The following is a 16135-nucleotide window of genomic DNA, read 5'->3' on the forward strand; positions in this document are numbered from 1 at the left end:
CTGAGCAGCTTTTCTGATGAACGATGATGACAACCTCTGTGTCTGCAACATCGCTGACCTTCGGAAATCCACCACTGACTTAATTTGGCCAAGGTTATGGCCATGGTGGTGGAGCATGTAAGTGCATGTAAGGCTCGGCTCAACCTGCCTTTGTTTCTCCTCCTCTCCACGACATTAGGCAGTGTCTTGAGGCACCTGGAAGGCGCCGCTGAAAACGAAGTGGAAGAAACCAGTGGTGGGACTGGTTTCCTTCCTGAGAGTACAGGGCCACATGGAGACAGGCTGTCTCCATGTGGCTCCTTCCAGGATGCTTTGACACACTGCCAAATGTCCGGAAGAGGTGGCAAAACAAAGGCTGCTATTTTGTGCTGGGCAGGTAGCTTACAATGACTTTTTGCTGATAACAGCTGCCTGCTGTGTGTGGAATGGCTGATGAAAGCGGTGAGACTGAACCAAAACAATAAAACCAAAACAACAACCTAAAACATGCTGAAAAAAAACCTGTAAACAAACGAGCTGGAGCATGGAGCTGAAGGAACCGGGCAACCCCTTTCACATAAACATAGTCATTTGATCCATATTAATTAGCAGCTTTAAGTATTCTAATTGTTATAACTATGGGTTTAATGCCACAAATGCCATGAAACATAAAATATTATTAAAAATTGTGTTAAATGGAATACATCTTTTAACAGCATTGTTAAAAGCAGCATGTTCCTTTTCAGATGCGGTACTTACAGTAAGTATAACAGCTCTCATGAGAAGCATTGCCCTTGTGTGGAAAACTTTGGCCTTGAAGTGAAACACAGTGCCATTCCAGCATAGATGGATGACTTAATTACCACTGCCGGCTGTTCAGTAATTCAGTTTTATATGGATTCAAATGCATGCAATGCATATTTTCCTGCCATTACAACACAGTTATTGTCATGACATGACAGCTATCGTCATGACACAAGGTCTTCGGTAATTGCTCCATATTTTTAAGACTATTGATTTAGATTACTGTAAGACTAGTGAGTTGTGGTGTAAAATAGAGGGAGAATATTAGAGCATTTCAGTCGGTAAGTATATTTCAGTTTCATCAAGTGATTGTTGATTAGCTGGAAGAGAAAAGGCAGCTGGCATTAACCCCTGGTTCTACTCCAAATTGTGGACAATTAGTGAACGAGTTCATTTCTCACAAGAGCAATAGTCTTGGTCTCTGGAAAATGCAGATGCTTCTTGACGGAAAAACTGTGATTCTAAAATCTCTATACTGCTCATTAAAGCACTCTGAGTAAGTCTTGACTGACTTTGTGTGTGTGTGTGTTTAAATTTATACAGGAATCACACAAATAACTAGTCAATAGTGAGTTTAAAAGGGGTAAAAGGAGCACAGAGTGCAATCCTTTGCAGCAGTGGCACCCCATAATGTGGCCCAACAGCATTTATGTTTTCATTTCAAATAAACAATACAGCAGCTGAAATCACATTTACATTGTATAAGGGAGGGAATAGTTAGAGAAATCAAACCTGAAGACTTCCTGGTACACAGCTGAGAATCACTTTACAGCAGTGTTGACTCTCTGCCTCCTAGTGGTTGTTTTCAGTAATAGCAGGTTAGGGTCATTGGATACACAGCTGTAAGGAAGCAAACAAATGCGAAAAGGGAGATTGATTTTAAGATCTTGTGACAAAAATCAACTTATGCTCTAATCAGATTTAATACAGAATCACATCCTTATATAATGCTATAAAAATGACAGTATGAAGATGCAGGGGCTGACAACACTGCTCAGGCCAAATGAAGCAACTTGAACAAGTTCAAATGTAAGGGATAAAAGCAAGTGCCATGCCTTTCCCTTTGAAAATATGAGACCTTCAGGCAGCCTTGTGTAAACTGTTCATTATAGATGAGATGCAAGGATTTCAACCACATGAGATGGCAATTTAGTTCACAGGATTTTCATCAAAGAAAGAAACATTTAAATACTTGTGACACACAGGCACACAGGATGAAAGAGGTTGATTTGAAATGGTGTAAAGTCAGCTTTCAAAACTGCTCAGCATTTTTGAGAATAGTGTCTCACAAGCTGTCTTGCACATCATTGATATTTGATGTGAAGTTTCAAAAATGTATGTTAGAGAGAAGGATTTATACCTTGTTTAAATCTCTGTGTAGTTGACCACATTGATGTACAGAAAACACATGTGTGGGTGGAGCACAGGTGTGCCTTATTATCTCCCTAATGGTACAATAACTATCAACATCCGTAAGGTCTTGTGGAGAAAAACATTTGTCTGTGTATTTCAAGAGAAAAGGTGGAATATTTGTCAATCTAATTAAATAGTTGTGAAAATGAGCTCAAAAGAATAATTAAATATTTAGGAAAATATATTTATTTGCTTTATTTTCCAGAGTAGCATAAAAAGATCAATATCACTCTCAGGTATGGAACTGGAGTCATGATGTGTTAGCCTAGCTTAGCATGGAGGCAGGGGAAACAGCGAGCCTCCAGTGTTAAAAAAAATACACCAATCAACCCATTTAAAGCCCATTTATTAAAATGTTGTAACTCATTTGTTTAACATTTACATTATGATGTAAAAATATAAAATGGCAATTTGTGGCTCAAGGGAGAGTTATGTACTATAATTATTTCTTTGTGAACAACAGTTAGAAAAGTGTTGCTGAAGTCTTGTCATTGCAGTGAGGTTTGGTGCCTGTACTGACACTGATAACTTACACTATTGGTCAACATGTAATGCCAAAAATCCCAAATTTTTATTTTTATATTTATGCTAAGGTACAGGGTAAACAAACAAGATACACTGTGTTAATAAGTGAGTTTTGGAGGTGTGGGCGTGTCATATTTTGAATTTAGGATGGAGCCAGGCTAGCTGCTTCCAGACTTAATGCTAGGCTAGGCTAAACATGCTTTTCTCCAGCTCTGCTCTTAACACACAAAATGTTGAACTCCCCCTCAGCCCTCGCTGGTTGGTTGCCATTTTATCAATTTCAACTGGGAGTACCATGAAAATATTCAGTTACTTGGCCAACTAAAAGTTTTCTTTTCACATTAAATTCATGAAGAAATTAGCTCTGGATAGATAGCACCACATCAGTCACCAGACAGCAGCCCCATAATTTATCAGCAAAGAATAGACTTCTGGTCTGCCTGTTGTTTCCACCTCATTATTCTACAACACACACCTCTTTGTGATGCACTAAATCTAATAAGTCTAAAGTCTGTCTTTCTCAGACAGGTGTTCCATACCATATTATTTTCCCCCATGTGAGTTTTCCTGCCTTCCCTGCTTCTACAAAAGGATACTTGACATTAAAAAGTTTGAGAAGCCCTTAATTCTGTAGCCATCCAATTCACACACCGCCGACCTGATTACCCATTCAGCGTGAAATGACATTCTGAAAGAGCCTGAGCTCTGACAGGTGGCTCTTTGTCATCATTATTCCAGCGTAACACCCACTCAGTCCCTCTCGCTGTGCTGCTCGTGACTCTGCACATACATAAAGGCACAAGTACTCAAGCGCACATACAAGCACACAAAAACACAAAGCAAGCAGGACTGTTTAAATCAAGGATGAGGTCCTAATCAGTGGAGCAATTAGCGAGCGGGTCAATGAAGGCTTTCTCAGAGATACGTAAACAAATATAAACAGAAAACACACAAAAGCAGATGTTCACACACACAAACACGCACACCAAGAGGTACCTGAAAATGAAACAAAATGAGGTATTGACTGGTTGTCAGAGAGACAAACAACATCATTCATCCACTCCAGGATGACACAAAGCACAGAGGAATCAATCAGGAGGAGAAGGAGAGGGGAATACATATAGGGAGAGCAAAGGCCAAATGAATGACTGTTGAGCATCAGTAAACTAAGCTATTGCTGATTACGAGATAAAGTTAACAACAAAAAGAGCTTTAGATTCGACTGCAAGGCCTTCTCTCATACAATGCCGCTGCTTTAAAAGGTGTAAATAATCTTCTTTACACCTTCACTTTGTCTCTGAAGCATTTAAAATGAATAGTTAGCTGTTATTCATGGTGTTAGCTCTCCATTTCTAAAGCTCTTTACACAAGCGCATACCTATTATCATTATATGGAAGCCCATATCTGCCTATAAAAATATGAAAAGGCATGATAAAATAATATCTACATGGTAAATCAAAATAATGACTTCCTTAGTAGAAATATTGAGATGTTTAGACCTACTAAGTTAAAATTATGAAATACTAGGCTCTGTTTTCGTAAACAGTGCATCAGGTGTGCGCCTACACAGGAAAGAACACATGATCATACACCATAGTCTAAGTGGGCATGCCATGCAAAAAATTGCTGAAAACCACAATAATCTTGGTAATGATCCACAAATAAATTATTAGTATTTTTAAAATAGCACACTCTTATTGGCGGAGAGAGAAGGTTTGTTTTTTTTTAAGATTATTTTTGCCTTTATTGTATAGTGATATGGCAGATAGGAAACAAGGGGCGAGAGATGGTAAAGATTCCTGACTGGAATTGAACCAGTGACATTGCAGTTATGTGGCATGCACAGTAACCATTCAGCTACTGGGGCACTCCTGGAGAGTGAAAGTTTTAATTGATCTACGATTTTTCATGGGACTGTGTTAACTGTTTTCAAAGTGTCAGTCTCCAATATGGCTGTTGATTTACGCTGCAGAAGACAGTGTGTAGAATAACTGAAAACTGGAAAGCACATGTAGTTGCTGTTTGCACAAAATTCAACCAGTGGATCCACTGTGCATAACTGTTGCTTGATGCATGACATCACTCCAGTTAGAGACTGCAGATGGAACAAATACATGCTGCCGTTAGATGGCAGTACAGAGAGAGCCTTTTCCAAAGCTGACCCTCCCCACTCCCACTTCGTCATGGAGTGCACTCTGTTTGTAGTCACACTCACTGCTGAATGAAGTTCCCTTCATTATGGGTATAAATACAGCAGCAAGGTTTAGGATGAACTTCACTCTCTCTGGCAGAAACAGGAACTGTCATAAATTTTCGTCACCATGGTTCCCAATCAGCATATGTTGAAATCATTGATTGTATATAGATATTTATATACTTATAATAAATCTTTATGTGCAGTCAATGGTCGGGAGCAGCAATGATTGCCATCATCCACCAGCTGTTGAAGATGAGAGAAGGAGATCTGGACCTTCTTTTTAAAAAAAAATCTTTTTATTATCAAAAATACGAAAATTAATTTCTTGGGTATAGACCACATCACTACACTCCTTGCATAGTGATCCTTTTGTACAAGTAGAGATGAGCCATTTTTCAGATGGTATTGAAAAGTTTGATTTTTAAAAACCACCTGTTCTGCTGCATTTCAAACAAGGTTTCATTCTAGCTTCACTGTTCACATCAAATATCTGTGGTATGTACTTGCATACAAACATTAATGATTGTTTCCCCCCAAAACAATAAATGTGTTTACATTTTCCTTTACAAGTCTGTATTCAGAAGTATAGTTAGCTCATGCCACTAACTGGGATATAACAACCAGAGGTTGTGAACATCTTTGTCCCTGGAGATAGAAAGGATAGACAAAGGGACTGTCAAACTTTTTTCTAATTTATTCATTTTCGTTTTACTTACAGAAGTTCCTGTCCAAATCAGTCATGTATGTATTGAAACATCACAGTATTTTCATATCGGTACCCAAAACATTGATAATGAACCTGTTAATCAATATGTCAGAGAGGATAGTGAAGTAAATGTTTAGGTCAGAAACATCATCTCTTGTACACAGGACTAATAAATACATTTGTACGGAGTGTCCTCCATGACGAACATAATAGATGTTGCACAAGCTTAATAAGTCAGCATCGATGCAGGCCTGCTGTTGGAGGGTTTTATAACCCACTTCCACCCCCCGCTCATTGGTTTGGGATGGCACTTAATATGGCAGACCCTTCACATGAATGTGCAAATGGAGTGAAAGTGGGTAGGGAGAGGGTGTAGGGGCTACTTTGGAAAAGGCCCGCAGTGACGAGGAAAGGTCATCATTATAGGCAATTAGCTATTGAGGATGACAGATGCCTATAAGTGTCACTCATTGATCTTTAGTCTGTCTTTCTGACATTAACTCCATCATTCAGTTCAAGGTCAAACTCCCAGTAAGAGAGAGTAAGAGAGCTCAGTAAGTGAAAATGTTGCCTCATTATTAGGAGTGTGCCCGAATACAAATACATTATTCAGCAAAGCACAAATAGTAGGCTTTATATGAATATTTGTTTCACACAAATATTTTAAAAATTATTTGTTTTTGGGAAGAAAAAAAAAACATGTCAAATACATAGACGTATAAAAATATGGACGTAGTTACCATGACGCCACCTGTTGGTTTTTGAAGAGCGGTTTTGAAGCTCAACATGAGCCGCTCCAGCTGTTGACATCCTGGCAGTGCGTGATGCTGCCTAACTCCCAGCCAATCAAAAATGGGCAGAGAGGCGGGCCGAATGGTGGAAACAAGCCACTTAGCTGCTAGTCCTTCATTATGCATAACTTTATGGCTAAAAGGGTGAGTTACAAAAAACTTCACCTCCTGTACAGTTGTCATGAAAGGGGAAATAAGCTATAGAGACCAAAACCGTTTTTTGGCTGTAAACATGTTTATTTCTGCTGTAAAGTTGGACATTTTAACATAGGGGTCAATGGGGAATGACTCGCTTTTGGAGCCAGCCTCAAGTGGCCATTCAAGAAACTGCAGTTTTTGGCACTTCTACATTGCTTCATTTTTCAGCCCCAATAAATAGGTAGAGGTCTGCCTGCAATGAGGTAATGAATAAAGTTTTAGCTCAGTAGTCAGCGCAGTCATCTATGATCTGGGAGACTCCAGTTCGAGACCTGGTGTGGGGACCTCCTTTGTAAGGTAGTTTATTCATGAACACTTATTGTAACACTTTAATTTTCTAAAATTAAAAGCATAATAAATACAAAAACAGGATTTTTAAGCCTCTTTCCACTTTGCCACTGCCTCAACAAATACAGATACAAATACAAATACTGGGCTCTCTGTACATCCCTACTTATTATCTCCTTTTTTGACTTTGTAAATCAAAATGTTAAATTTGTATGTCAAGATCTGACTTACTAAGTCAAAGTTTAGACCTAGTAAGATCTAGTTACACCTGGTAAGTCACACCTTGACTTACTATCTCATAATTATTTTTGACCTAATATCTCATAATGTTCATTTAGTCAATTAAATTTTTGACTTACTATCTCATAACTTTGAGTTAGTCAGAATTTTGACTTAGTATTTCATCATTTAGTGTTACAATGAGAATTATATTTTTATCATGCACAGCTTTTCACCATTTTTTTTTTTCCTGGTAGAAATGGGCCTCCATATCTTGGCTACTTTCACTTTCTCAATACCTTTATGAAACACAGCGTGACTAGTGTGTAGAAGAAAGAATAGGGTCTGATGGGAGGGAAGTAGTGAAGTCTATCAAAATGCATTTCTGCAGTGCCTCTATATGTCATCTTTATTATCCAGAGGAGACTGTCCTTTAGTTTTCACCTGCAGCTCCTCAGACGATACATCAAGCAAAAAGTTGCCCCCCACCCCACTGCCACTACCACTTCACACCCTTGGGAATAAATAAACAGACAAGTAAATAAATAAGCGAAAATAAACAAAAAAAAAGTGAACACCTTGAGGAGATCCATCATCGTTAGGGTGGAACGGTTGGTGCCCAGCTCATCGTGGATGAAAGCATGACCAAGGCCGAGGTTCAATCTTTAATGCTCCACTGACTCGTCTTGATGTGACTGGTGTACCAAACACTGCCTGTTAGACTAGTGTGCATGCAAATGTAGTTTTATAACATCTGAAGGCATGGCCGCCAGCTATGAGGGCTGCTGTGTGGCTTCCTAATGCTTCATCATTATTTTCTCTTAAAACACCAAGTACCCTGAGCATATGAACATGTCACTGTCAAATGCAATTTGAAGAGAATGAAAATGACCATACAAGCCTGTGTCCTCTGCTTTAAGTGTATTAACAGTTTTTGTTGGTTTATTTCAATTATCTGTTTTATTGTTACAGCTGCACAGTACATACTTTGGCTGCTATAAGCCTATAGTAAAGCAAATTTAATTTTTTTTAACAACAGAATAGCTATGCCAGGGGAAAATAGAACCTGTCTTATATTATTTTATGTTGCAGCCTACAGTATTTTGTATAGATCTTTGTATAGGAGTGACAGTGTGGATCTGCTGTGGCAGAAATCTTTGGACAGAAGTTAGATGCAGTGTTTGAGAAGCTGTTTGAGATAAGTAGTGCATGTGCTGTGCAGCTCAACAGCATTTCTGTTTTCACTGAATTTTCTATGAAAAACTGAACGTGCTCACAATCTTAATTTTAACAACATGCATAAGTAAGGGGGCTCCAATTTAAGATGAGGCAGTTGAACAGAAAAATGTCCATTATAATGCAGCACTTCACTGGAACATTCAATTCCTGGAATTACATTTATTCACACTGATCACATCCTCTCCAGGGGATAGATAAGCACTCTCGGCCAGGGCAATCACATCAAGTGATCACACCTGTGTGATGCAGTGTGTGTGTGTGTGTGTTTGTGTGTATGTGCAGTGTTTCTGGCTGCCTCAGCTCAACTGCTCATTAAGAATGCAAGATTGATAACACCTGACAGCTTCCTGGGAGTTGGAAAGACAAACTGAAAACAAACTTGTTGGCTTTTTTATAAGTTGTACAACAGCATATCACACACACGTGAGTCTTTCTGAAGCTTAAATCTGTTTTGCAAGCCCAACATGTGTGTTTACTTGTAGATTTTAGAGAGCATCTGCCTCTGAGAGTTTGGCTCTTGTGGATCCAGGTCTGACAGGGCAGCTCCACATGCTCAGTCCAGCTCAGCTCCAGTAACTGGATGATTTGTCAGGATAGACAGTGAGTGAGTGCTGCAGCAGCAGTCATGGCTACTGGGTTCCAAATTACAAGGTAACACAATCGAATCAGTTTTTATGAGATGCCTTAAGTTTTAAGTCACTTTTAATGTAAATATTTGTTTTTAATAAATGTTTGATATTAGATGTTGTATTTGCAATTTCTGCACAGTATATTACTGATCTGCTTCTTGAGTGAGGTGAACTACTCTTCAGCTTTTCCAAGAGGTATGTCTGACTCACACATTGAGCTACAACGATTAGTCGATTAATCGATTAGTTGATCTACAGAAAACTAATATGCCACTATTTTGATAATTGATTGTTTTAGTGTTTTTGTAAAGCAAAAATGCTAAAAATGACTCTTTCTCATACATGAAAGTGAACTAAATATTTGGGTGGTTTGAACTGTTGGTCAGACAAAACATCACCTTTTTGATTCTGGCAAATTGTCATTTTTCATTATTTTCTGACATTTTATAGACCAAACAATTAATTGAGAAAAAAAATTGCAGGTTAATCATTAATGAAAATAATTGTTAGTTGCAACCCTTCTCCCATATTACTGATTTTGAACAGTTGCTGATTCTTGGTCCACTCAGCCAGCCTTATAACAAAGCGTATTAACAGTGAGTGAAATACTCCATAACAAGCAGGGAGTCTCATGCCATGCGCCATTTCAAGTTGGCGTAAGCCTGTGTCCAAGTAGGTCTACAATAATCTCCAATTAAATATTCTACATGCTTTTAGAAAATAGGAAATGGTAGTGAAAGCACCTTAGAACTAATTTACAATGCAAGGACTTTTTAAAAAAAAAATCTCCCAACTAGATTCAATGAAATGAAAGATTTCCAGTTGAACCAGCCTTATTCTCAGGAAATTATGTTCATAAAGGAGGTTTAAATAAGTGTCGCCTAGGTTACCATGGAAACCTACACCTCAAGACTAACCTTCATGTCAAGGTAGTTTTCATGCTTAGCTTCTCCTCAGGCTGAACCAATGTCACAATCAATCAACCAGACTGAAACGGAGTTAAATCCAATATTCTCTTTACTACCGCACTGTGACCATAAGTCAGTTTGCTGTTCACATTCAACAAATAACATTTTTCCATGGGTTGCACTTGTGTGAATTTAATAATCAAAGCTCATATTTGTCAGTGTTATGTATATGCACACTCTCATTCCAGCTGGCATGTTTTTAAATGCACTGCAATTTAGAATAAAGCCAATAAACAAAATATGAGGTCAATCTGAAGGTATTTGAACAGTATTTTTAACATGTGGAGGTTGTGATTTTACTTGTACAAACAAGTAAACCAAACTGATAGAACTTTAATTTCCTTTGATACTTCAAAGTTAAATATGTTGCATCTTATACAGCTGAATAATTATACTATTGTGTGATCAGTGCTTGATGTCCCAGGTCTGTGTTTCAAAGTCATGAAATAAACCACTTTTGGCTTAGTCTGCTCACATCAACTCTAAGTTAGTTTTATGAAACAGATCTTCTTTACAAAAATATCCCTCCATTTTGCAGTTCCTCCTTTCTAAGACACTTTTTTAGCATCTTTCAACTCAGTTCTGGTTTTACAACCCACAACATTAGTTATGGTTCAGCCTCACTGTTTTCATTAACCCAATTTCCAGCTGCAGCAGGCAGCTGTTTTCAGTAATGAAGCACTGATAAATTCACTGTACACTACCAACCCAGCACCAAATGATAACACGCACAGTTAGCAGCTACCTACTGAACATAATGGAGCATTCAGCAGCTAACGAGACAGATATTTTCCTCGAGTTGGAGACTAAAACACAGCTAAACAAAAGTGAATATTGCACTTACATTGATCAGGTGGACAGAAACACAACTGCAAATGAGTATGTGTGTTGTCTGTATTTGCTGGATGAGTAAAAAAGCAACTGTTTAACAAGTTTGCCATACAAAGTTAAAAGGTGATAGTCAATGCTGTGTTGACAGCTTGTTTTCAGCGGCATGGTGTGACTTTTCCACTAGATGGGGCTATGACCCTAGGTAGCTCTGTATTTTGGCCGTGAGCATGCTCTGTGCAATGTAGAAGAGAGCAAGCTGCTGGTGTCTAGTGGCTAGGCTAGCAGTTTTTAAAAGTTTTAAAAAATTATCTTTTGGTGGCCACTTAGCAACTTTACAATTATCACCTCAGTATTACAAGAATCAATAAACATTTTGCCTGCCTTCAGGGGGTAAATTTAATCTAAAAAGGAAACAACAATTGGGCGGAAAATTGCCAAATCTGGCAACATTTCTTGGGCCTACAATTTTCCACCCCAGATTCAGGTATTTTCAGCATGTGGTTTCAACCAGTCAGGGGCCACCAGGAAAAGCCAAACATATTACACACATATACCACCATCGGGCAGAAAAGTACGCCCTTTGGCACACAAAGATTGTAGGCAGTGATTTTCATTAAGCATTGCACTTTTCTGTAATTTATGTATGACTTATGTGAGAGTAACAACTGAAATTTACACACATACACAACAATTTTTCATTAAAATATGTATTTCACAATTGGAATTGCATTAGGGGTGGTGCCCCAGCGCCCTTAATGGAGCAAATGCCCCTGCTTGTTTGTACTGCCTCCAAGTGGTGAAAAATCAGCTACTGCAGGTTTAGATACTTCATTCCATTTGTGTTCTTATTTTAAGTTTAATGAATATGAATATTTTGCATATAACTTGTTTATATACTATGTTATACTTTTTTTTAAAGACATAAATTGTTCTTTGCAAAACAGGAGCATAACTGCATTGGTTAAATTAATCAATTATCCCCCCATCAATTTCACATCATACAATATTTTTGACATGTAAACTATGTTCTCTCATAGCCAGAAGTTCCATGTATCCTGAAGCATGGCAGATTGTAAGGGAGACACCGCAAGAGGGATATGGCTATGGGATCCGTCGCCCTCTCCAGTACATCCAGGCTCTGAGGCAGCCCCACAGAAACCTACAATCCAACGTCCATGGTCAGGTTCAGATCATAACCAGGCAAAAGCCCCAGGAAAGTTCTTTGAGTGCCCATAGCCGTGCCCAGATACAAAATCAACCTGGTCTGTATCACCAAACTCAGAGCCCATATCTAACACAGCCTGATGTTGCCACTGAATGGACACAGGAAATGTCCCCATCCCAGCCCCCACCTCAGAGAAACTACCTGCAGTCCAAGCCTAGAAGCTTTGAATTCAGTCTAAAGGTTCCTTTTGCCAACTTCCCGCACCAAAACAAAGACACTAGTTCAATCACTAAAGGCTCTGCTTTGAACAGTGGTGGGAGTGATGATGCAAGCTATTCACAATTGTACAGGCCAAGCAGTGTTCAGATCCAGAGCAGTTTCAACAGCCCTTCTGGTTCAGATGGGTTTTCAGACAAAGGTTCCACAGATAACCCAAATGGTGGAAAAAATGCCCATGACGTCTCCAAGCCAAGTTTTCAACTCAGCTTTTCATTTCCTATTCCATCTCCTACTCCATCTACAAAACCTGCCAGCAGTAATGTTGGTTATTCTGAAAATCTCCAAAGACAAGGAAGTGTTGGTTTTGTTCAGACCAGTAACATGGAGCCAGCAACATTGCAATCAAGTTCAGCCCAAAATGGATTTTTCAATTCTGGTACTGTACAGCAAGAAAGGGAACACCAGTCTAAAAAGCTGACTACCTTTTCCACTGTGCATGTGAGCCAGCATGCAACTCCTACTGAGCAAAGCAGCCAGGATGAAATCCCCAAAGAACAGAGTCAGGTATTTCCAAAGCCAGATTTAACAAACCACCCAGCTTCATCTCAGCCATCCCCAAACTATCCTCTACAATCTGAAAATGTTCACAGCGGTTACTACAATGGCCAAGTAAACCCTTCATTGTCTCCATCCCAATATGAAAGAGCTCCAAGTGGACATTACAGCGGTGGTCAGCTTAAACTCAATGGCAACAACTACGGTCAAGGTCAAACTGGGCAGCCAACTGGTTCCCAATTTACCTTTGCTTCTGAACAGTATAGCTATGGCCAATTTAAGCCATCCTTTGGGTATGGACAGAATGAAGAGACCGTATCACACCCTGAATCTCCCACTATTCCTTTATCACAATTTGAACTTCCATCATTTGGTTATCCCAACAGGGAAGTTGCCATCACCACTAATTATGATAGAAAAGGTAATGTGGTGATAGGGCAAATGGACTTCTCTTCCTCATCTCCTTATCAGTACAGCAAGAGTCAGAGTGGACAAACTCTGTTGCCTGATCATCTGACTGCTTTTAACCATTCATCGAATTTCCAGGACCTGTCGACTGAGTATCAAACCCAAGTAAGACTTCCTGGACAGTCGACTGGCAGATGGCAACATGATAGAAAACCCAATTACACAAAACTTTTGATTAATATGGAAGACAAAACAGATGGAGCTGATGGACAGAAAAACTACTTTGCTACTCCAACACACTATGATCCTTACTCTGGTAAATGGACTAGACAGAACATAGCAGCACCACCTGTTAGAAATCCCAGTCTCTTGTCAATGGAACCTCAGTCTCTCATTTCATTGAGCCAACATCAAATCACTGGATTTGAATATGAACAGACAGGCACTGAGAGACATGACATACCTTTTGAAACTCCCAGTAAGGACTGTGTAGGAGAGCAACACGCATCTAATCCTCAACAACCAAATGCTGTCTTTGTTCCAACAAACTTTGACCAACAACAAGTGACAGAATCAACCACCCAATTTGTGTCACATACATTTGGTCCTAGTTATGGACAATATCCCATTGGTCAAATGCAACCTACAAGTGACCATAGTGTGCTGGCCAACTATCCTGCCTCTGTCAATAGAATACATTACCCTAATATATATGGCCTCAATCATTAGTCAAAATTCTTTTGACAGTACATCTTCAGGTCAAGTGACACAACACGGAAAACCTTTTGGGAAGTCAGGCTCACACTGAGCACACTCCTGCTGTGCAACTGGTACACATGGACCCTATGCTATCTGTTACACTCAAACAGTATTAAGACTAGTTCTTTGAATTGACCTCAGTTGTCCATTTTCATCTCTACCTGATTTCAAAATATAGAAACCACAATTGAACTACATTGCTGTTCCAGGTGGCATCTGTGAAATCATCCCTCCAAATCTCAACAGGGTACAACTGTAGTAAACCCACATTCTCTGTAGTTCATCCCACTGATTTAGCAGTGCAATCCACCCATCAGCATTTAACCTAATGGGACCTCCTCAGCAACGGTCAATTTGTTCTGATGGGGAAAACCTGCCAATGAAGAGGCCCAGGTTCATCCAAGGATTTGTCTTCTTCTCTTTTATAATAACCAGCACACTGCAAAATGATGGAAAACCACTTCAGTCTTTCCTGCCTGGTTACAAGACAGTAAGGAAACCAATCTACTGGTCAAAGCAGATGACTGTCAGTGGAGAGCACAGATAGGGATACAAGCTTAGTGTTAGCCCAAGACTATTGATGGCCCAGGATGTGCATTACTGTGGGTACAAGCCAAGCTCTTGAGTATCTATGAAGTCAGTGGGGTAAAAGAATGAAATGATGTCTCTATGCACAGCAACTGTTGATACCCTCCGGGAAAAGCAGACTGTCTCAGGGAAATGAAGCAAAGGTGGGTTATTATACTCTTCAGACCTACTTTAATGTTTAATGTGTAGATATTTAATACACTCACCACTCTGGCTTACTTGGGTACAGTGATAGAGTACCATCACATGGTGCTGAACTCATTTAATGTGAAACTTTTTTTTTTTTTCTCTTCATAGGCATACAGTCTGTTCTGGAGCAGTACATGGAGGTTAATCTACAGCACACCTGTTTCCATTAAAGTGTCCAAGCTCTATCCTTTCTTGATTCTTTAAATCTTTGCTCTACATCTGTCAGGTTGTTTAAAGAGATTTTTCAAAATTTTGGGCAATACACTTTGAAGATCTGAGAAGATGGATACCATGCCCATGTCATTGCACTAAATACTAGGCTTAAACCAGCAGGTGATAGGGTTAGCATAGCATTAAGAGCTGAAGCAGGGGGAAAGCTGGCCTGGCTGGTTCAAAAGGGAAAAAAAAAGCTGCCTCCTCTCTAAAGTTCACTGATTTAACATGTCATATCTTGTTTTCATCTGCACAAAAATCATTGCAAAAATGATAAGTTTTGTTTTTATGTGAGAGACTACTTCTTGGCTGGGTGCGGTAACTTCTTGGAGTCGCCACTGGTTGTCTGGCAAACTCAAAGTGATGTCAAGAAGTCATTGTGCCTAATCGAGACTGTAACCTCTGGGCAAATCACCTGTCAACTTTTGCTCTTCGGTTTTACTCTTCGATTTTATCTATATCTATAAATTAAAAAATTGAATTTAAGAGGTGAAGGCAAATTTTTGTATTCCAGACAGAGCCTTGTGCCCATTTCACCAAATTTGCAACATGCAAGCTTGCAGCATGATACAATTTCTTCTCATGTAAAATTTGACATGTTTAAGTAATCAAAAGAAACATTGTACTTAGAAACCCATACATGAGCATGCAAGAGGATTGTGGGACACACAAATTCATCAGCAATTTGTGAGTGACAAACATTTGTGAAAGGGGGCACTAGCGCCATTTGCGATCTGTGTGTAAGCGGTGTTTGCACATTGCTTGCACATTGAAACAGGCCCCAGGCTAGCTGTTTCTCTCTGCTTCCACTCTTTATGCTGAGCTAAACATCTCCTGGCTTAGTTTCATATTTAATGTACTGACACAAAAGTGGTATCAATCTCCTCATCTAACTCTGTGCAAGAAAGTGAATAGTGTATTTCCCAAAATGTTGAACTATTCAAGACTTTTAACACTCTACATTTACTTTGTACAGCCCTGAAACAAATGTCTTTTCCATTACATCACAAACAGTATCTCAAGCTTCAGTCATGCCTGGGTAAAATCCTTAGATTTTATCAGCATCCATGTATCAAATAATGAATAAATTTATTTCATTTGAATTAAATAAAGTGACATCTGTCAAAACTTGCTCTTGATACACAAAGGATTACAGTCATGCCACTGTGTGCAGCATAACTTGGCAGCATCTTGCAAACAGTGAGGGTGCATGTTCAAAAGAATCACTGATCAAAGGCTGCCTGCTGTTAG

General features: G+C 39.2%; 1 protein-coding gene across 2 annotated transcripts; it reads left to right on the top strand.

The window, feature by feature from the left end:
* The first annotated feature begins 8679 nt into the window (after positions 1-8679).
* Positions 8680-14856, top strand: LOC122986414. Of its 2 annotated transcripts, XM_044357674.1 has the most exons (5): positions 8680-8783; positions 8890-9011; positions 9129-9184; positions 11826-14625; positions 14780-14856. In XM_044357674.1, the coding sequence occupies exons 2-4, from the start codon at positions 8986-8988 to the stop codon at positions 13862-13864; spliced, it is 2121 nt and encodes a 706-aa protein (XP_044213609.1). In that variant the 5' UTR covers positions 8680-8783; positions 8890-8985; the 3' UTR covers positions 13865-14625; positions 14780-14856. The 2 variants fall into 2 exon arrangements, with proteins under 2 accessions (XP_044213609.1, XP_044213608.1); XM_044357673.1 differs by having other exon boundaries at positions 8688-9011.
* Positions 14857-16135: the final 1279 nt, after the last annotated feature.

This window comes from Thunnus albacares, chromosome 7, assembly GCF_914725855.1.
Source record: "Thunnus albacares chromosome 7, fThuAlb1.1, whole genome shotgun sequence".
NCBI lineage: Eukaryota > Metazoa > Chordata > Actinopteri > Scombriformes > Scombridae > Thunnus > Thunnus albacares.